The 22,584-nt window shown below is 45.7% G+C and overlaps 3 protein-coding genes across 5 annotated transcripts in view; all 3 read right to left on the bottom strand.

The window, feature by feature from the left end:
* The window catches only part of DEPDC5 (DEP domain containing 5, GATOR1 subcomplex subunit), a 186,270-nt gene that overhangs the window by 108,428 nt on the left and 55,258 nt on the right, over nucleotides 1–22,584 (bottom strand). The gene's annotated exons all lie outside the window — the stretch shown is intronic.
* YWHAH (tyrosine 3-monooxygenase/tryptophan 5-monooxygenase activation protein eta) lies at nucleotides 3,469–11,332 on the bottom strand. Its single transcript, XM_081842867.1, has 2 exons — nucleotides 10,883–11,332; nucleotides 3,469–4,849 (listed from the first exon to the last, which is right to left on the bottom strand). The coding sequence occupies exons 1-2, from the start codon at nucleotides 10,967–10,969 to the stop codon at nucleotides 4,193–4,195; spliced, it is 744 nt and encodes a 247-aa protein (XP_081698993.1). The 5' UTR covers nucleotides 10,970–11,332; the 3' UTR covers nucleotides 3,469–4,192.
* Nucleotides 13,968–22,325, bottom strand: LOC309330644 (uncharacterized protein). Of its 3 annotated transcripts, XM_081842362.1 has the most exons (5): nucleotides 21,579–22,325; nucleotides 17,704–17,831; nucleotides 16,985–17,113; nucleotides 16,467–16,547; nucleotides 13,968–15,079 (listed from the first exon to the last, which is right to left on the bottom strand). In XM_081842362.1, the coding sequence occupies exons 1-3, from the start codon at nucleotides 21,705–21,707 to the stop codon at nucleotides 17,020–17,022; spliced, it is 351 nt and encodes a 116-aa protein (XP_081698488.1). In that variant the 5' UTR covers nucleotides 21,708–22,325; the 3' UTR covers nucleotides 13,968–15,079; nucleotides 16,467–16,547; nucleotides 16,985–17,019. The 3 variants fall into 3 exon arrangements, 1 of the variants encoding a protein (XP_081698488.1); XR_014151526.1 differs by lacking the exons at nucleotides 16,985–17,113; nucleotides 21,579–22,325 and adding an exon at nucleotides 19,692–19,778 and having other exon boundaries at nucleotides 17,704–17,828; XR_014151527.1 differs by lacking the exons at nucleotides 16,985–17,113; nucleotides 21,579–22,325 and adding an exon at nucleotides 19,692–19,777.

The following is a 22,584-nucleotide window of genomic DNA, read 5'->3' as shown; positions in this document are numbered from 1 at the left end:
AGAGGAAAGGATCGCCATGCATCTTTGCCAGGAGGAATTAACATATCCCTTGGCCCGGCTGAAGAATTAATCATTGCGCGGCCCTGTTTGGTTTTGAAACAAATGTCCTCTTCCTGCCCTCTGTAATTTCCATAATTGTTGTTGTTGTTCTCTAAGCAATTGTGTTTGGGAATACTTGCTCACTTGCAGCACACACCCTGAAGGCTGGTTTTCTCTACAGCTGGTTCAGTAACATCCAGAAGAATATATTACATGCTTCACATACCAAACAAGTTTAATACATAAATTAATGGGCAAAACTTAAGGGATGAATTTTGATTAGCACCAGGAGGCAACTGGAAGCCTGTGGGAGCCTGCTGAGCACATAAGCAAGAGCACTGTTAGAATTAGGTGTTTGGCTGCAGAGTCGAGACTCCTCACCCACCAGAACCTCCGTAGTCCAGCAGGGTAGTTACTAACCTGGTAGTATTTTTCGGTCACACCAACAAAACCACAATCTATGTCAGATGCTCATGACTGGGGTCTATGAAAACTCTAGAATCTGTTGGTCTCTCCATACCTAGCCATCATGGTCTCCTCTGGCTCAACCCCAACTTTCTCAATTCAACTTTGCCTCTACTTCTAGGGGCCAGGAAGGATCTTCAGGAGCAGTTGCTGAGATGTGCTTATGCTTCTCATGCAGACATTGACCAGAACTCAGAAGACTGTGCATTAATGCCCAGAGGAATGGTGCAAACATAACCCCACCCATTCTGGGAGGGATTTTTAACTGCCTGCCCAGGGTGCTCATCAAACTAATGAAAACGTTATGGGCATTCATTCATCCTTACGTACCAGCAACAAGACTCTATGAACAGCTTCTTCGCCACTGAGTGGAATTCAGTAACATTAAAATCAAGAACATGATTTGCCATGCAGTGAACTCTGACCAAAAGCTGGGTATGTCCCATGACTATCCATAGTACCATAAGTCCCAGACATACCTGCCTTTCTGTCTTTAGACAACAATGAAAAACTTTCTGGTTGTGGCAAAGGGATCCCCACCCACCCCCCAAAAATTATGTTACTACTTGAGATTTGTTTTAATAAGCTTAAAATAGGGTGAGATAGCATTGACTTATTTTAGCTAACAAGCAGTTGTAAAAGATTTAACATCAATCAATAACCTCTGCTGAAGGTTTTGCTTTTCCTTCATTAAAGAGTGTTTTTCTCCTAGGAAATTAACATTCCACTCCTGATTCCTGCTCTGCTCAGGCCAAAAAGATGGAAAATGAAAAGCAGGTTTCCTATTTATTGAGCAACAGCATAGTCTTAGGAACACAGGAAGCTGCTTTATATTTGGTCCATTTACCTTGGTATTGTCTACACTGACTGGCAGCAGATCACCAAGTTTCAGATGGGTTCTCTCCCAGCCCTGTCTGCAGTTTGGATGTGGGACCATGACAAACCTAGACAGCATCTTAAAAAGCAGATATCACCTTGCCAACAAAGGTCCATATAGTTAAAGCCATGGTTTTCCCAGTAGTGATGTATGGAAGTGAGAGCTGGACCATAAAGAAGGCTGATCGCTGAAAAATTGATGCTTTTGAATTATGGTGCTGGAGGAGACTCTTGAGAGTCCCATGGACTGCAAGAAGATCAAACCTATCCATTCTTAATGAAATCAGCCCTGAGTGCTTACTGGAAGGACAGATCATGAAGCTGAGGCTCCAATACTTTGGCCACCTCATGAGAAGAGAAGACTCCCTGGAAAAGACCCTGATGTTGGGAAAGATGGAGGGCACAAGGAGAAGGGGATGACAGAGGACGAGATGGTTGGACAGTGTTCTTGAAGCTACCAGCATGAGTTTGACCAAACTGCGGGAGGCAGTGGAAGACAGGAGTGCCTGGTGTGCTCTGGTCCATGGGGTCACGAAGAGTCGGACACAACTAAACGACTAAACAACAACAAACGTGCAGAGCAGGTGCTCCATGACAGAGTTTCAGCCCTTTCCCCAAGTCAGCCCGAATGCAGTTCCCAGAGCTTCAGACTCAGACCTTTTATGGTAACTCAACATTTTAAACCAATAAAGCTTTGCTTCCAAAATTTTGGGAAGCCTTCCTCAACTGGGTCCCCTCAATGTTGTGGACTACAACTCCTGTCACAGCCAGGCTGCATTGGGCCCTTTTTAAGCATGCAGTGGAATTGTTGCAACTCTAAACATATGGCCCCAAACCCCTTCATATCCACTTGTCAGAAATTCAGGACTGGGCTTCTGTCTCCTATGCCCTTTTAAAATGTGTTGGGGGGATTGGCTTGTTGTTTTTACTTTTATTATGTTTTATTATTTTGTGGTTTTATATTCTGATTTTATTCTGTGAACCGCCCTGAGGCCTGTTGGTATAGGGTGGTATATAAATTCAATAAATAATAATAACAATTATTATGGCAGAATGGTTGTCTCATGTCTTAAAACACTTGAGCAGCAGTCTAAAAAAAACAACCACCCCCCAGTTCAAATCAAGAGTCCCCACCACCACCAATAGAACCTGATTTGGCAATGGTAGGGGTGGACTAAATTCAGGAAAGACCTCCTGTGAAGGGCACTAGGAATATCCCAGGCTAGAGGGAGGAATTTATGTCTGCTCATTCTTCAGGCAGCCTCATTGGGCAGATTCTCATTTCTTGTTGCTATGCTAGCCTCCTCATGATACTCCAATTGTGTCAGGCCAGATCTCTCTGCAGCCTGGGAGAGCTCCACCTCTGAAGTGCACATGTGTGACATGTATGATAAGGAACTGGCTTTTATATTATTGTCTCTTGTTCCCAACAAAGGAATGTTCCAGGAATCTGCCCTTAACTTCCAGAATGTGATACTCCAGTAGGTAACTAGGTCAAAAAGAAGGATGGGATCTTATGCAATTGGTCATACTTTAAAGTGAAGCTGTGTAAGGCTGGCATACCAGCAGAGTTCTATGGCACCCATGGGACAGAAGAAAACCTCATGCCTCATCCACAAGCAGTAAAATCAGTCAGGCATTCATTGCAACTGGGGCAAAATATTCACTCTGCATTTCCCTGTTACTGGAACCCAGCTAATCAGTGAGAAGGGGCTTGCAGGTTTAACGAGCTTATTTAATTCCTATAGTTACACACCTCGGGCATATTAGTTTGCAAATATTTGAGAATTGAAGAAGGCTTGTAAATTTATTTGCTCCATCTTGTATCTGCCAGCAGAAGCTGTGAGAAATCACTAAGAAGCCCATTTTTTGAGAGGCTAACACCCTTTTTGAGGTGATGGCGATTTCCTCTGAGACATGCTGTGGCCCAGAGATTCAGCAGCAGCAAAAGGAACATCCGAGGAATGCAGGTAAATCTGAATATACCTTTGCCTCTCTCTAGAAATTCCTATTTCATTGTACTTCGTAAGTCACCTTGAGAACTTTGGTTAGTGGGTGGGTTTAAATACTCTCAAACAAACACACAACTTCTTACAACTTATCTCCCCCAAGCAGCAGTTTATTTTCTTTAATTCCAAAACACTTAATTTAGAAGTCTGGCATCTCATCATCCATCTTAACATGGGCTAACATTGACACTGCGCTGTCAGAATACACAGGCAACTGAACAGCCAAAGAATTTACAAAAAATAAATCATGATTCTTCAAAACTGCAAAAAAAGCTTACAAGTATCAAAATCAAAACCTCAAGATGCATTGCCTGAAACCAAGTCTGTGCACATAAAGAGTGAAACACAGATTGTTATAGAACCTCACATTTTAAAATTGATGAACAGGACAAAATCAGTTCACATCTGCTTAGAGCCACTTCCATGTTTTGCATGTATAAGATTTACTGCTTAACTGACATAATCCACTCCAAGCAGAAAATTTAAAGATTCAATTTCCGATCAATTCTCCTAAATCATTTCCACTCTTTTATTAACCCATAAAATATGAATCAAATGAAACTAAAATGCCTCATTTTAAGTTTCTTCCTGCACAATATGCCACTATGATAAACAGGGCTGATACACCATTTAGTCCAGCAATGCCCATGAAGCCCCATCTGAAGCAGCATCTGGCAGACCTCACAGCTGTGCCAACAATACATTTATGCTTAGCACTAAATACATAGTGTGATCGTGGCAAAGAAGTATTGGTGATGGTGATGAGGTGGTGGTTGATGGGAAGCTGTGATCTGGGGAGCTCTTCAATTGTTGCCTTCCCCTGCCTCCTCATCCTGCTGGTCACTTGTCCAGAGAGTGAGGTTGTCTCGAAGGAGCTGCATGATAAGTGTGGAGTCCTTGTAGGAATCCTCGTTGAGTGTGTCCAGCTCCGCAATGGCATCATCAAAGGCTTGTTTGGCTAGAAGGCAGGCCTGCTCAGGGGCATTCTGGATTTCATAGTAGAAGACGGAGAAGTTGAGTGCCAGCCCCAGCCTGATTGGGTGTGTGGGCTGCATGTGCTCTTTGCTGATTTCAAAGGCTTCTTTGTAGGCAGCCTCTGATGCTTCCACAACGCTGTTCTTCTTCTCACCTGCAGCGACTTCTGCCAAATAGCGGTAGTAATCACCTTTCATTTTCAGGTAGAAGACCTTGCTCTCATATTGAATGTCACTGCAGTTCTTGATCAAGAACTTGTCTAGCAGGGCCAAAACATCATTGCATACTGTCTCCAACTCCTTTTCAATCTTCTCCCTGTATGCTTTAACTTTTTCCAGCTTCTTCTCATTCCCATCAGCCATGGTTTTCTGCTCTATGCTGCTGATGACTCGCCAGGAAGATCGCCTGGCACCAACTACATTCTTGTATGCTACAGACAGCAGGTTCCTGTCTTCATTTGAGAGGGGCTCATTCAGCTCGGTCACCTGCGAATGCACATAGAGATATTAAGACAAGGTTTGGGGGCCAAATATACCATCCTCCAAACCATACCACATGTACAAGTTTCACCCATATCTATTACAAAAGCCAAAAGACTCTCTGGGCCCTTATGGTTGCAGAGAAACTAGTTTTTCAACATTGGAACTTCCATTCCATTAATCAATAGAAGGACAAAAGACCTCTCTTTGCTCTCTGAACATGGAACACATGAACAACAGTTTTTCACCTCATCAGCCATTTGGAGGTTTAAAGTAACTCTGCCTTGCATTGATGAACATAGTAAGGACACCGTAGGAAGCAGAGAATGATTCAAGTGTATCTCCACCCTCAGGCAGAAGCGGAATGATTTTACATTATGTATTGAGAGGACAACATTCATATCGTAAGTGCAAAGCAACATCAATAATAATGACAGATTACAGGGCTGGAAAATTCTCTTGCACTTAAAATTAAGGTATGGGTGACTAAGAATTTATAATGTTTATTCCTACACAGATCTGGCACCTTCAATTTTTATGCCTTCAAAAGAGGCTAGAATAGCAGCTGTGTTAGTTTGCTACTAAATAAATAAATGCCATTAAAGAACAGCACCTAAGGCCCATCAGATTTACTGAGACAGAGGATTTGTGGACTTAAAAGTCCATGAGCCCTTTTTCAGTGATTGCTCATAAAAACATAATCTTAGCACCTTGGAACACATATTCAGCCCCAGTTGATTCATCTTTCACAGGCTGAGAAAAAGGATCCCTGCATTGCATAGAGTCACATCAGCTGAGAATCAGAAATGCAGCTATAACTTCCCTGAGTCTGTGACTGCTTAGGGAAGGAATGATCTGGCTGCTAAGACAATGGAAACTGCCCTGCTGAAAACTGGAGGCAGCATGCAGTAGGAAGCAGGAGTAGAGCAAAGAGAAATATCTTCTAGCTCCCCAGCATCCACTGTGGAAGTGTGGAAGGCAAATTAGCCCAAAGCCATCCTGTTGTGGGAAGAAGATATTGCAACTTCCATAAAGAAAAAAATTAGAAGGGTTGAGTGCTTTAAGACTTAAGTGACCAACTAAGGGAGGTGCAACCCTTAGTGTGAGACGTAATTAATGCAACAATCAACCAGCTACAAATGTAGAAACCAAGAAGTAACATCACAGTTTTTCTACAACATTTAACTCAATTTGAGGAAGAAATATAAATGAGGAAATTTTGTATACAAAAATGCATGTGATTTTCCTAAAACTTTCATAAGAAGAATTAAAAACATCTGTATTATTAAAATTGATTTTCTTTCATTTCCGTCTCCTAAATTACAGCTAATGAAATTCCCTATATAAGGAATCTGGAAATGAACATTGTCTTGGAAATGTAGATATGAACTCATTGTCTATGTCACAAGTTACGTGGCATGTGGCAGTCCTGTCCACTAACAAATAATTCTACTTATGTCTCTAGTATAAATAGCTAGCCATATGTGTGTACGGGACCAATGGAACACCCTGTACTAAAATCTAGCTCAGGCCCAAAAAAAAAATAATAAAAAAAAGAGCAAAGCACTGCTCCTTTCAGAGCACTGCAAAAGGCTCAATGACAAGCAAATAGTAACCCCACTGGAGGAATAATGCACTTTTTACCAAATAAAATTCCTTTGCTCCTATTCACATTTATAACTCATTCCACCTTTCATTCTAACAGAATACCGCTCCACAGCTCCTTTACCACAGGGGTAAGGGTGAGGAACTAGTTAGACAGGAGGGTGTCTTGATTAAGGGAATCCTGCCCCTACCTGTTACTGTTCATTTGTCTTCTGAAAGGATAGATACAGCTCCACTTTCACAGTATGGCTCACTTCTTGCCTACTAAATGTAGGCGATATGGATCACATTCAAGTAAATTGGGCTGCTCTCCACACAATGCTATGCATGCTTTCTTGAGACAAAAATCCTCACCATAAAGCAAAGATGTCTTAAGCTGAAAACCTTTGACTGAAGTTTGTACATGAGAACCAAGCCTCTGCAAACCTGCTTACCATGGCAAGTGTGGTGGTGTTCTCCGATAAGCATGACACACAGCCAGCAATGCAAGCTAAAGAGGTAAACCTCTGCCCCTTGCTGTCCTTTCTTGTTCTGGAGCAGGAAAGAAGGGTGCAGAAGACTGGACACAGCAACCTGAAGCTATGCCAAACCACTCTCCTGATGGGCAACATTGCTTGGAGGTGCCACTACCTCTGACTAGTGTTAGCCAACCACCTATTCTCGTGCAGGTGCCCATTGGGCAACACTGCTCAAAAGCACTCAGAAATCCTCCAATCACCTTCACTCTGACCTAGCATGCTACCCCCCTCTCTACCCAGAGGTAGGGCAGGGGCTTGCATACAAGATGGGGCTGGCTTTTACACAACACTGATAAGAATGTGCAAGTTCTCTATATTTCTCTTTGGAGTGGCAGCGTGTTCTAATTTCACTGTTTATTAGGATCAGCATCTCAATTTCTCGTGAAATAGGGAAGAATATGTAGCAGACAGCAATATAAGAGGCAATATAAATTCCCTTGTGAAACATAAACCAATATAATTTCAAATGGGGAAAATGTTCAAACCCCACCCCACCACCAGCAAGATGATCCTGTTTAGACATGCAGAAAGCATTAAGGTTACTAGCATGGTTAAATATGGCTGCACCTGAACTAGTAGCACTGATTTCAGCAAGACACAGTTCTAAATGGATGTCCTTACCCTAGAGTATCAAACCATGTTATACAATGTTGAATCTGTTCTAAAACCAATAATTAGTATGCAGAATTGTGGTAAAGACTCCCATCACTTCTAGTCTCCAAAAAGATGAGGCCAGAGTAAGGCAGAATCAAATGAGCAGTTGAAAGGAATGATGTTATAACCATTTCACAGTCCTACAATAATAGTTTGAGCCCATCACATAAATGGAAAATTGTGCCAACAACAAAGATGACATTGCCAGGTACTGTATTTTATAGAGTGAGACAAGCCATCCTTTCTATTAACAAGCATGCAAGCCCTGTCCCCATTTTATATACTTCTCTAAGCACCTTGGCTCCAAAATCTAAATTTTGCCTGAAAATGTATTCCTCAGCAGGGCAGGAAAGGAGCAAGCATGTGCTGGCTGTCACCATTAACACAAACCACAGGGTGTTGACACCCTCTATGCAGCAGGCCAGAGACCTCTGGAGTATGTGCACACCCTGCTTCCTTGCAGTGCACCTAGTGATTCGCACTGCAGGGCCCTGGAGAGGGAAAGCAGGAAGCACTGGAGAATGATAGTGCAAATAACTAAGCCACACATTAAGATTAGGGACTTCCTCCCAAACCATGTATGCAAGGGACCCCTCTTGCACTCCCCAGACCTTTACATTCATCACCCCATGACAGGAGCACTATCAATACTCTTTTCCTCCCTCGCATAACAGAGCCTATAAGAGAAATCCCTAGCGGAGGTTCTTTCTTTTACAGATAGCCCTAACTCCCCCTCCCCCAATCCTTCTCTTTCCTCCTTCTCCATTTATTTTATTTTTGCACTTGGTTTTAAAAGGGTCCCAAAGGAACCTACAGCTTGCCAACATTTGTGTTCTTCCTTCACAGCCTTCACCCAGGTATGTTCTGTACGGTGCCCCTTGTTATCAAGAGTCAGGGTGTCTAATCATTTTAGCATATGTAAAGAATAACTAATGCAAATCTAGTGCAATTGACAACCTCCAGATTTAAGGCAGATGCCTTTGAAAGAGTCATTTCCTATATCTTTTGCCTTGGGACAGGTATCCACACTGATCTCTTTTCCCTCCCTGTTTCCTTTCTTGCCTCTCTAACTCTTGAGTAAGTTACCCCACAATGCTTCAAGTGATATGGAAGTTTTTTACTACCCTTTTTGTAGTAAACTGCATATTCAATTCCTCTAAAACTGCACTGTTGTCTTGAAGATAATTCCCCTTCAGAAAACATGTTTGCTGTGATGCACTGCAACCCTTGGGTAAATATCCTAACACATGTCATCCAGGTATGCATGTGCACTACTATACATGTGTAGTCATTCTGGAATCATGAAATTGCTCTTTTTATGGTGGGAACTTCAAAAGTAGGTCAAAAGCAGACAGGAATAAACAGCAATCCAACCCCACAAGATGCCCCAGAGCTGCACCATTTACATGTCAGACTATTGCTCAGACTGACAAATGGATCTTGAAGCAAAAGTATCCAAGAGTAGCTGTTTTAAAGACTGAATCCCCACTGCTACTGAAGCCTGCCTCAGAGCAGTAGGGTGTGCTTGTGCTACAGTAGCTCAGGCTCAGAGTCAGCATGCGGCAAGACAGATGGGCAGAAACATAATCATCCAGCACTGCGACTATCTCCAAGGTTGTGCAGAGGAAAGAATCTGAGGTAGAATCAAGAGTGTTAACAGACAGGAAGCAGGGAGGAGGGGGTGAGTGTGCAAAATCCCCCTGCAAGCAAAAATGGGGAAACTGGGTAGTCATAAATACTATTCAGTCAGCATACTTTCATGGAAAACTCGTAATGCCAACGTATGAGGGGAAACCCTCCAAAGAACACTGTCAGTTGATTTTGGTCCCTTGGATTTGATACTCACTAGAGCAAGATAGCAGAGCGAGGATGAATGCTGACCACCTGGATCACACAGAAGAAAACTGACATGCCCTGCATTTACATGCAATCTGATTTTTTTTGGTGGGCCAAATAAAAAGAAGCCTGTCCAGTGGCAATAAGAAAAACAGACTTGTATTAGAATCATGTTATGTTATAGAATACTATCAAAACTTAATTAGATTTTAATCCTTTTTATGCTGCTGAATATTGAAATGACAACAACAAAAGGCAAAAATAAAATTCTGAACCAGTTATTTGGAAGGTTATTGAGGCAAGTACCATATAAATGCAAAAGGGGGCTGCTGGAAATAAGGGAGATGGATAGCAGTATGGCCAAAAGGCCCTTTTTCAAAGTGGTTCAAGATGTTTTAGAAGCAGAGCCTCATTAGCATGAGGGACAAACTGCTAGGAAGCTCTCCAACAAAAGCCAAATGAAATAGAACCCTTTGACAAACCTTGCAGAGAAGAGCTTCCCAGCCAGATCTGACCCATGGCTCAAATCAGTCTCCACCCCGCTCGAACAGTGCCCACATCCCCATTGCTCCACCTTGCCGCATGGCTTAGGGCTTGTCCTCAGCTTCTGGCACACACAGACCCGCCAAGCTGTTAAAGGGCACTCCCTTAGTGCACTACATACACCCACTCCATCGTTGACAATGCCCATGTCAGCTGATAAGCAGACAGGGAGGGAAATGATAAAATAACCTGACTAACCCCACCTCAAGAAAGCCACACACACTCCTGTCCTGCCTAGTCACAACATACGTGTGAGAAGACTAAAAGGGGCTAAAACACCCTTCCCCTTTCCCAGTTCATTCCCAGAGGATGGAGACTAAGAGGCAGCATGCCTTAGAAGGGAGGCTGAGAGGAGAGATCTGTTCACTGGCTAGAACCAGTTCATTCTTTTACAGGGGATCCCCACCCACACCCCAACTTCTACTTTCAGGGGGAGGGCTGAGAGACGGGGGCCACCTAGACCAGGCCTGAGAGAAAGGGGCCACAGCAGCTGATTCAATGGATAGCACCCACCCCCTCTGAACTCCCCCCTGCCAGCCTCTTCCCAGCTCCAACTACAGAAAAGCAGAAACCCGCCTCCCCGAGAAAGTCTTCCACAATACCCTATTAAGATCACTTAATAGAAATAAAAGGGGGGCAGCCACAGATTAAGAAAAAGAGACAGGTATCACAAGGGATCCGCCTTAAGGGTTAGGGGGACTGAGAAGGGGGGGGGATACATTTGGAGCGAGAAGTCTTGGTCACCATCGCCGACCCCCTTTCCTCCTCCAGGGGGGGCGGCCGCCATCCTCATCCTCCCCGTGGGTGGGTCTGGCGGTGGGTCAGCAGCAGCAGCAGCAGCCCCTTCTTCTTCTTCTTGGCTCCCCTCGCTCGGTCCACTCACCGCTTTCATGGCCGAAGCCATGTCGTCGTATCGCTCCGCCTGCTCGGCCAGGCGGGCTCGCTGCAGCAGCTGCTCGCGGTCACTCATCGTCGTCGTTGTCCGGGGGCTGAGGCGGAGGCTCGAGGTGGCGGTGGGGTCTCTGGGCTGGGGCTGTGCGCGCCCTTCCGAGGCGAAGCTCCTTTCAGGGCCGGCCAAAGACAAGAGCGAGGCTGAGGCGGCGGCGGCGGCGGCGGCGTCGCCTCAGAAGCAGCAGCAGCAGCAGTAGCAGCAACGGCTCTCCCTCCTTCGCCTCTTTTTTACCTCAGGCGAGAGAGCGCGCGCACTCTGTGACTGACTGGACCGACTGGCTGCTTCGCGCACGCGCAGCTTCAAACGTCTACTCCCTCGCTCTCGCGCGTGCGCGCTCCACACACCGGCCAGCGCCCGGCAGAGACTCACCCACCTACATACTGTACATACACACGCTCACTGCAAGACACTGTGCGCATGCGTCAGAGAGTAAAGCGCCGCCGCTCAAGGGAAAGGAGGGCAAGTTGGATTCCTTGCTGCGATATTATATATTTAAAAAAAAAAAAAAAAGCTGCGCGTGCGCACGCCTGACGAGGCATTCCCCTTATAGTAAAAAAGCGGGCAAAGTGGGCGGAGCCAAGAAGACCGCAAGGGAAGGGAGGGGTTGCGGAGGGCGCGTGCCCGTGCGTCAGCCCATCAGTCACGCGCGCGAGCCGCGGCTGGCCCCGGCGTTCTATTTCTAGCTGACGTCATCGGCTATAAATAGCTCCGCGGCGCTGGACGCGGGAGTGCGCGGGGCGGGGAGAGGGAGGCCGGAGCATGCGCGGTAGCCGTGCTGCATTGCAAAAGGAGTGGGCGGGCATTGCGGAGGGAGGCAGGGAGGAGGGCGGGGAGGCGTCCCACGAGGAGGGTTGGTAGATCTAGAGGCTGACCTCCCTAACACCTCCCCCAAAAAAATCTCTCCCTCGGTCGTGATGCTCAGTGGTCTCAGCCTGACCTACCTCGCAGGGCTGTTGTTGCGAGTGTGAAATTGGGGCGGGAAGAGCTCGCTGAAAGAAGCGAAGGACTTGAAATGTTCTCTTCTAAGTTTGCTGGGAGGTGGGCTTTTTCGGGAGTGCCTTTCACAGGACTCATTGTCTGTTCTCTTCTGCAGAGAGAAGCCCTTCCTTGCAAAGGTGGCAAGAGCCTTTCACAGGGTAAACAAGCTTTGCCTTCCAGCTACAGAGGTACCTCGGGTTACATACGCTTCAGGTTACAGACTCCGCTAACCCAGAAATATTACCTCGGCTTAAGAACTTTGCTTCAGGATGAGAACAGAAATTGTGCTCTGGCGGCGCAGCGGCAGCAGGAGGCCCCATTAGCTAAAGTGGTGCTTCAGGTTAAGAACAGTTTCAGGTTAAGAACGGACCTCCGGAATGAATTAAGTTCTTATCCCGAGGTACTACTACTGTATTTTGAACTAGGAAGAAGAGGAGGAGTTCGGATTTGATATCCCGCTTTATCACTACCCAAAGGAGTCTCAAAGCGGCTAACATTCTCCTTTCCCTTCCTCCCCCACAACACACACTCTGTGAGGTGAGTGGGGCTGAGAGACTCCAAAGAAGTGTGACTAGCCCACGGTCACCCAGCAGCTGCATGTGGAGGAGCGGGGAAGCAAACCCGGTTCACCAGATTACGAGTCTACCGCTCTTAACTACACCACACTGCCCCAGCCTGATGGGGCCTAGAGTCCAACATCTTGAGGACATGAGGAAAAGTGAAGGGGTGTTTGAGACATTAAGGGCAGCAGGTTGGGAGGCAGATATTGGCCCTGGGCTCAATGTTCCCCGAGCCTGAGTGACTTCCGAGCCTCCAACTCGCCTCCGCCTGGCTTGCACACTTGATTTTTTTTCTCCTTTCATTTGCCGGGAAAGCATGACTTATTAATGCACAGCTTGTCTCTAAGTGCCCATTTCTCCTTCTCCCTGGCACTCAGACGTCGGGGCTGCAGCCTGAGCCAGGAGAAGAGTCACCCCCATCTGTTGCCATGGTTCAGGAGGAAGGGAGAAGATGGATATATTTGTCTCCGGTTGCTAAAGGCAAAGGAGGCAGACCAGCCTATCCGCACAGAGCAGGAGCAGGACTATGTGTGCAACATCAGCTCTCTGGTGGGACCAAGTCTGCACGTTCTTATATATCGTCATTGTAGGGGTTGTCTCTGGGAAGGGCTGTCCTCCGCCCCCAGTTCTTTTTTTGCTAGAAGATGATGGGTTAAGGAGGAAGGAGAGGAATCAGCCCCTTTGGGGGTTTTTCCCTCTGTTTCACATTTTCCCAATCCTCCACATCAGTTTACAATTTTTGTTCAAATCCTCAAATTCACAATTTCCACTAAAACAATTCATATATTAGGGGGATCGCATACAGGCATGCATTATTGTACACTTTTTTTGGAGAAATACACTGCAAAATAGTTTGCAATTACCATTTTCAAGTCCTCACAAAAATTTGTCAGCATTTCAGTGGGCATGTTGCCTAATATACTTTTTTTGTTGCTGCAAATAATCTGCTGTAATAAAATGCATTTTTTTTGTATGTCATTTCCTCTAACATATACCTTTCATACACACTGTTGTTGGAGACCTAAATCCAGAGTACAAATTTCAAAGGACCTCTGTTTTGGGGGGAATGAGAATTAGGTTTCCATTAAAATGACACCCCCCCAAAAAATTTTTAAGTGGGTTGAATACTGTTCCATTCATGTTTTCCCTGATACATATGTCCTTAAGACAATTTGCATGAAGTCTCTCTGTGTCTCCAATTATAGGTTCGAAAGGAGGGCAATTATAAAAAAACACCTTCACATAAAAAATTGCATTGACTAATTTCTATGTGTAGGCATCTCTGGGCAAATTAAGGTGTGTGTGTGTGTCTCATCAGCAATATATTTTACAAGGCATCCAAGCCTAGTCCTAGCAAAGTTTTAAAAAATTAAGGGAAGGGAAAGGGCAAAAAAATCCAGCGCTTGGTGCAAAAGACACCCAGGCTCAGATCTCAACCAACAACAGCAACCACAATACCACCCATGCAAAGACAGGCAGCGATTTTCAAAGAAATTTTATTCGTAATTATTCTTTTATAACAGAAGGTCCATGCAGGAGGCAAATATCCCATTGAGAAACATTTAAGATGGTGAAAATTACCAGAGGGACCACAGAAAGACGAGGAAGGAAGTCGAATCTTGAAACATTTAAATGACTGTAAAGCTATTGAAATGTATATAACTGAAAATTACAAAAAAAAAAAAAAAAGATTAAAAGAGAAACAGTAAAGATGAAACTGCTGGCCCTCCAGATGTTGGTGTCCCATCAGCTCAAACCAAGCAAGGCCAGCGATCCAGGATGATCGAAGATGTAGCCCAGAACATCTGGAGGGCCTCACATTTGAGTTAAGCAAATAAAACCCTCAATGGACCTTGTGATCTGGAATTCTGCTTTAAAAGTAAACAATTTGATAAAATTACTGCAAAGGCCATATAACAATCTTACATTTCTATGGTCTCTGGCATGTGGCAAATGCTCCACCCTCTCTCTTGCCTCCAAAGAGACACCATTTCCATTATTTCAGCTCACAGCAGAAGTTCCACAACAGGAAAGAGAGCAGAGTGGCTTGGGGCGTGCTAGCTGCTGGGCACACCACACACTGAAATCACATTATTTCCCCCAGGGAATCATGGGAACTGTAGTTTACCCTCACAGCTACAATAGGGAACCTACAGTTCCCAATATTCTTTAAGGCAAGGCATGTATGTTGGTCTTGTTCTCCTCCTGTGAGGCTTGGAATACACCTCTGTCCAGGTGGAACCTCTGAAGGCAGCTGAGCAGATGCCCATCAATGAGCGCTGAAACTTGACAGCTTATCAAACGGTCGAAGCCTTCCTCTGCAAACAAGCTTTGCAAAATAGTTACAAGAAATCTTGGAGCCCTTAGCAGACCCCAATGTCGAAAGTGGTTCTGTTTAGACTATGAACCACCTGAAAAGAGTTCCCTGGGACTGTTTTCCACAGATGCAATGGATGGAGAATGTGGGTCTTCGCAACTGCAGGACATAGTACATTTTGGATCCAACACAAGGATAGGCAGGAAGGGATCAGTGGAAGGCTTATTAAAAAGCAATATCTCCCCTCCATCGTCGCCCTTTTCTTTTCCATTCCTAGAGAAAACGGATGAGAAAATGGGGAAGGTAAGTATGCAAGCATGTTAAAAGGACCAAATTCCAGAGTTTAAACGACACCCTGCGTGATTAAATCTGCTCCCCATTTTCTCATTTCCTATGCTATCTTAGGGGCACCCCTTCCACAGATAACTCGTCCCCACGATTGTACAGCAGGCCTGTAGCTTAGCACTCACAACAGCCTCAAGCTTGTTCTTTTATAACTCGAGAAATGTCGCCCCTTGTTGCTTGACTTACAGGCCACTTTGCAAGATGGCAACCGCCTTGTGAAGCTGGTGGGCTCTGAACCCCTGGAGGGGCTGGATCTGTGTGATCCACCAGATTCACCTGGGCTGCGTGCCACGTGCCATCCTCGGTGCTGCTGTTACCCCAAGGAACCATGGCACTGACGGCAGGCTCCCCTGCCACCTACCTGCCTGTTCTTCGTGATCCAAACATAGGGTGTGGCCCTTCCTGCGAGCCCCCAGGGTGGGAGGCAATTGCCCTAAGCTACCCAGCGCAGCCAACTTTCCTCGTTTTCCACCAGCCAACGTGGCAAAAAGATGCCAGAGCCACACTAAAGCAGCAGCAGCAGCAGCCCAGAGTGCCCAGAGGTAGCACATTCATTATTGATGTCCTTAAAAGCATTCCTGCTCTGCTAATGGCCGCTGAGAGGGCCACATTCCAAGACGAAGAAGAAGAGTGCCATCAGGTAGAACATGGACAGACAGCCCTTTCGAGAAGGAGCAGCACCCCCACCACCCGGCTGAGTGGCGCAAGCCTCCTTCCTCCCACCCAACACACTGCAGAAGATGAGTTGCGCCAGTCCAGCAGGGCGGGGCAAGCTTCAGGCTTGTTGGATCAGCTTTGGGGTGGTTGATTTTTTTTTGCTAGGACCCCACAAACTGCCAGCCAGACCCAGGTGCAAGATTCCAAGTTCAATCCCAGCCTTGCTTCACCCCTTGGGTGCTTTTGCCTGGCTGGGAGCTGACCGTGGACTCTTGCGTGCCTGGATTTTATTTTTATTTTTTATTACATTTGCACAGCGCCCTTCATCTTCAGATCTTGGGATCCAAAGCTGGAGAAAGGTGTGCCTGTGTCTAAGCTAGTAGAAAAGTAACGTTTGCATTCTTTCCTCCCCCTACATTTGGCCCCCGGAAAGTTACGCTAAGAGGAATGTGGCCCTTGGGCTGAAAAGCCTCCCCCTCCACCCCCGGCCACAGCCATTCTATAAGCTAGAAAACCTACCATATCATGGGGCCAGTTAATGCGTCTTTTAGCCTAACCTGCCTTGGTGTGGGGATAAAATGGGAGAACGATGTACATCACCTTGTGCTCTTTGGCAAAAAAAATTATTATTATGAAATAAGAAGAAACTAGTCCTTACCTGCTGTTGTGCCAAGGCAGGGCTATTCTCTGAGCAGGACAGGGGCAGCATTGAGGTTGGCCAAGCACAGGGATAGAAGAACTGAGGAGGGGAGGGGAAATATTAGCTGTGGTTCATTGTGAGGGGTTGGGCTAGAGGATCTTTGGGAATCCCTTCCAACTCTATGATCGGGTGACTAGTCAACATGTTTTGTTAACTGTTTGGATTTCCCCTGGAAAGGGTAAATCTGGATTATTATTTTGGGGGGAGGGTGTAATACGAGTTGGCTTTTTTGTTGCTTACGTTGTGTGAAAAATGTGTGTGTGAGAGGAACACCCACCCATAATAAGCATCTGTTTGGAAGCACCCTCCGTTTCCTGGTGCTCAAGTCCAATCAGTATGACTTCAGGTGGTGCCACTGCCTCAATGGTGCAGGGCAGGAACCTGACGCAGTTGCTCCTCTGAGGCTACAGGTTCATGGATCTGCAGCTGCTCCATGAGGAATCCCACATTCTTCCATCAAGCTCCTTTCTCATTACCTGCTGCAGGAAAGGCGAGTTGACCAGGGCCACCATCACTCCTTGTATCTAAGCACCAGGACATCTTTCTCCAAGTCCTGCTCACTGACTGTCTCTGACCTGACGTACCTGGAGGCATCCTGGCACAACCTGCATTGAAGAAATCCACACCCACACACGGTTATCTGGTTGTCTGAATACTTATAAACCAAACTTCCATATAAAATATCTGTAAGGTGGTATATGAACCAAAAAACACAGTACTGTATATAAAGACACCTCAGTAGCACATCTTTTGAATGTTGCTTTTAAAGAGTTGCTTTTATTGATAATTTTAGTGTCTTATTCTCTTTGTAAACCAGTTTTTTTTAATCATTAAGTGGTATATCAATCTTACAAAGTAAAAAGAAACCAAAAACATTCTCAGAAGCTTAGGAGTGCACCCTCTCTTTGGCTTAGGCTAGGCAATTACCAGTTCCCCAGCTGTATTCTCTGCAAAAAAAAAAAAGTTGAGTCTTATTCCTGCCTCCAGAAGTTGGCATAATAATAATAATAATAATAATAATAATAATAATAATAATAATAATAATAATTTACACCCCGCACATCTGGGTGGGTTTCCCCAGCCACTCTGGGCGGCTTCCAACAGAACACTAAAATACAATAACCTATTAAACATTAAAAGCTGATTCTCGCAGGGATGTAGATGCTGTGAGGAGGGAACCCCCCCCCCCAAGTACCTGCCAATCTTGCCAGGCCCCAAGGGGATTGCTGGAGAGCTTGAAAAGCTTTCCTGCTTCATGGCTCTGGGTTCCTCTTCAGCAGGGCTGTGAACCACTTCACCTTTTTGGTCCACGTGTGGCCTCTTCTGTGGGGAACAAGGAACCATTAATCTCTGCAACAACCCTGTGAGGTAGGTACATCAGGGCTGAGAATGACTGCCCCAAGGTTAACCAGTGAGTTTCATGGCAGAGTGGGGATTTAAACCCATGTCTCCCAGGTCCTAGTGCCATAACTGGTTCTCGTTCTCTCTGTGTGTGTGTATGTGTGCAAAGAGAGAAAGATAAGAGATGATTCTAAGTTCTTGCACTGGGAGAAAAGCTTATTTCTATTTGCTTTCTTCACACCATGCTTGAACTCCTAGGTTTTTTTTAACCATTTTAACTAAAATGGACTATCTAGTAAATTAGACTGTGGCTCTGAAGATGGAAATTGCCAACAGAATTATCTGAACGAAGCGCGGCCCTTGAAACTGTTTTTAAAATGTGGTTTGTTTGGGTCCCTTTTTATTTTATATCAACACTGGGAAGGGCAGACAGGAACAAAAGCACAGGCACCAGCGAGTAATAGAATTCTGGCCTTGGGTTCAAATCTCAGCTTCTGACAAATTATTTGGTAGGAAGGAACAGCACAAAGGTGGTTTGTTTTATACTAGCACAATCAGGAAATTAGGGAGCGGAGAGACAAAACTTTCTCAGGTGTGAGAAATTAGACAACTCCCTGGAGGAAAAGTTACTATTACCATGGCTAAAAGGATTTTCTAGACTAGAGTCTGGGGTCTCTAGCCAGCTCTCTAACTTGCAAATTGCAGGCTCCCAACTAGGGGAAAAATTAGGTTTTCATTTAAAATCACACCTCAATCATGACCTCTTAGACAGTTTACTCTTGTGGTGATGATGAACCAGGGACTGAGAGAATCAGGCTTGCCACTCCGGACCCCTTGGAGGGAAAAGTTGGGGTATAAATTCAGTAAACACAAATGACCCGTTCCTGGGCAACTCAGCAGCAGCACCCGTTTCTCTTCTTGGTAGCAGCCCCCCCCCCCTGCAACAGGAAGGCGCCCTGGGGCGCACCGGCCTCACTCCCCCCCCCCCCACACGCCGAGAAAGATGCAGGATCAGCCCCGCCCCAAGGCAGGACCCAAAAACGTGGGTGGGATCGCTCAGCCTGTTTGCAATTGCAAAGGTGGGGGGGGGTCGGAGCGCACGTGGCAAGGTGGGGGGGGGGCAGGCGACGGCTTTGAGGTGGGGGGTTCTCCTAGAGGTACAGCTTAGGGGGCAGTAGAAGGTCCTAAAGGTGCTGACTTGTTCCCAGTTCTTTACAGTGGTACCTCAGGTTACATACGCTTCAGGTTACACACTCCGCTAACCCAAAAATAGTACTTCGGGTTAAGAACTTTGCTGCAGGATGAGAACAGAAATCGTGCTCCGGCGGTGCAGCGACAGCAGGAGGCCCCATTAGTTAAGTGGTGCTTCAGGTTAAGAACAGTTTCAGGTTAAGAACGGACCTCCGGAACGAATTAAGTACTTAACCCGAGGTACCACTGTATTTGCTACAAAAGTCTCAGCTCCAAAAATCTATGCCGATTGATTTTTTCGTTTCTGTAATATCTTTAAAAAATATAAGCGGTGTACAAAAAATAATGATGAAGCAACAACAGATGGCTTAAACAAAAACATTGCAAAAATACAGTTACACGCAGTACAAATTCAGGTAGGTAGCCCTGTTGGTCTGACGCAGTCGGAATAAATAAATTAGAAAATTATCCAGTAGCACCTTAGAGACCAACTAAGTTTGTTCTGGGTGTAAGCTTTCGTGTGCATGCACAACTCTTCAGACGCAGTACAAAGTTACTAATGCATATGAGACAATATCCATTTTCCTGCTGATCTACCCACCCACTCAGCCTCTGGGATCTCACACAGGGTCCAGAAAACTCTCAACTCACCTACAGAAGCTCCACAAGAGTTGCTGTGCCTGGAAAAAGCCAACCTCTAGCAACTCTCATGCAAGACTCGCCATTTTATAGGCAGCCCACCCCCTACCCCGCCCAGGTGGATGGTATTTTCTCAGGCGTCCCACAGCTGTGTCCCATTCAGCTGCCCCCAGTTCCAGCTGCAGCATGTTTGTGGAGTTTCCCAGGTGTTTCAAAGGGTTGGGAAAAAGGCCTTCTCCACTCACAGCTGTTATTCATACTCTTTCCTCTTCTCCTACTGCAGCTGCTTATATACCTCCCTGAGCTGCAAAACAAATGGGGATTCCCTATACTGTGTATCCCCATGATCAGTGGACTGCCCCACTTAAGCCACAACAATGAAGTTATTTATCTGACTTCCCCCCACTGTTGTAAATAAAAATTTGTCCTTTTCCCTTATGGGGTACCCAAGAGCCCATATAGAGTCCTTACATAGGTTCCCTATTGGTAGGAGAAAATAACAGAGGCCAACCAGATAATATTGAGAAGCAAAGCAGCTAGTAAGCTTGATCTTTATTGATCTGTTGCAACAGGATGCTCCCCTCACAGGAGAGGAAGAGGACCCAGAACAATGGCCTGCAAGGCCTTATAAAGACTATTGAAATTGTCACCCTGTAGATCAAGACCACCCCCAGAAATATTATGCATTCATCACAGAAGGGGTGTAACCTAAGACCACCCCTCAGATAAGGCGGTCTAAAACAGAACATTTGCATGTTGTTTTCTCCTGTCGCTTTATTTCCTGTCTGGCAGGTTACTTGATTGGATTTCTTGGGGAGCCTGGGCAGTCTTGTAATGATAAGGCTCACACCCTTATTCAAACACAGATTAAGACAGGATTTGTGAAGGAAGAGACAATGGGGAGGCTTTTCCATTTTGACCATGCAGAGAAACATTTGCTCAGTTTAGGAATCAAAATGGTTCCAGGTTTGCTCAGTTTAGGAATCAAAATGGTTCCAGGTTGGCTTTCCTGTGCTGATCTATGTACGTGTGGTTATGAACGTTGCCATATATCTAAGACCATAAAATTCCTATCACAAGAGCAATATATAATAATATATATATAATGAGTGGGAGGGGGCATTGCCAACACATCCCATGCAGCCCAGTGTTTCCTGTATGTGCATGGTACCACTTTGTGGTTTTCTGCAGTCTAATGGTATATAAAGCAGATGTCAACAGACAAAGCTAGTTGGTGACCTGGGAGACAAGGGTTCGAATCCCCACTCGGCCATGTAGCTCAGTGTTTGATCTTGGGCCAGACATTCACTCTTAGCCTAGCTTACCTCCCAGGGTTTTGAGGTTAAATGGGAAGTTGGAGAACCATGTCTACCACCCTGAGCTGCTTGAAGGAAAAGGTGAGCTATAAGTGTAATCATCATCAATTGGAGAGCAAACCACATCTGAGGAGCCTGGTTGTACAGTGGTACCTCGGGTTACATACGCTTCAGGTTACATATGCTTCAGGTTACACACTCTGCTAACCCAGAAATAGTGCTTCAGGTTAAGAACTTCGCTTCAGGATAAGAACAGAAATAGGGCTCCGGTGGCGCGGCAGCAGCAGGAGGCCCCATTGGCTAAAGTGGTGCTTCAGGTTAAGAACAGTTTCAGGTTAAGAACGGACCTACGGAACGAATTAAGTACTTAACCCGAGGTACCACTGTATTTTGAAAGCTACATGGGGGCTGGAGCCCTTTTTGTGGTTTTGAAAAGACTTTGTCTGTGGAGAAGGAACCTGCAGAAAGGCTCTCCCCTCCAAACCTTCAACCTCATTAGAACGTGAACCAACTCCCCACCCGGCAAAAGGGATTTATTAAAAGCAATAAATAAGAGAGAGAAATTCAGTCTCTCTGCACACACCTTTCCGAGCAGAAGCTTCTTGGAAGCCACACAGCCCAGCATGGCAACCACCCACTTTGAAGGAAAGCGCTGAGTAACACAAGTCAGGCAAGGATTGAGCTCGGTGATGTGAGAATGCAGCTCCATCATCACTCATGCATAATTGCTGACAGTCCCAGGTAGTTTTGGGAATGTGAGGAAATGGATCTACTCAATTTTTGGACATGCACTGATGCAGAAAGATGAGATGCACTCTCTCCTCCAGTTTTGCTTATCTAGCTTCATGGAATCATGTTGGAAAGGTCCCCAATCCAATTTTTTTGCTCAGTGCAGGGTCTTATAATACAGGATCCCGCCACAGCAACAGTGACAAATGGCCAACCAGCCTCTACTTAAATGCCTCCACCAGCTAAGGAATAACCCATCCATCACCTTCTAAGACAGGCTTCTCCATTGTCAAATAGCTCTTATCCTTAGATATTTTCTATTACAGTGGTACCTTGGGTTACATACGCTTCAGGTTACATACGCTTCAGGTTACAGACTCTGCTAACCCAGAAATAGTGCTTCAGGTCATGAACTTTGCTTCAAGATGAGAACATAAATTGTGCTCCGGCGGTGCGGCGGCAGCAGGAGGCCCCATTAGCTAAAGTGGTGCTTCACTTTAAGAACAGTTTCAGGTTAAGAACGGACCTCCGGAACGAATTAAGTACTTAACCCGAGATACCACTGTATTGTAAGGGACGTGGGTGGCACTGTGGGTTAAACCACAGAGCCTAGGACTTGCTGATCAGAAGGCCAGCGGTTCGAATCCCCATGACGGGGTGAGCTCCCGTTGCTCGGTCCCAGCTCCTGCCAACCTAGCAGTTCAAAAGCACGTCAAAGTGCAAGTAGATAAATAGGTACCGCTCCGGCGGGAAGGTAAACGGCGTTTCCGTGCACTGCTCTGGTTCGCCAGAAGCGGCTTAGTCATGCTGGCCACATGACCCGGAAGCTGTACGCCGGCTCCCTTGGCCAATAAAACAAG

This window comes from Podarcis erhardii, assembly GCF_964252035.2.
Source record: "Podarcis erhardii genome assembly, chromosome: 15".
Classification (NCBI taxonomy): domain Eukaryota; kingdom Metazoa; phylum Chordata; class Lepidosauria; order Squamata; family Lacertidae; genus Podarcis; species Podarcis erhardii.
The sequence above is the reverse complement of the archived record's forward strand: the minus strand, read 5'-3'. Positions and strand labels throughout refer to the sequence as shown.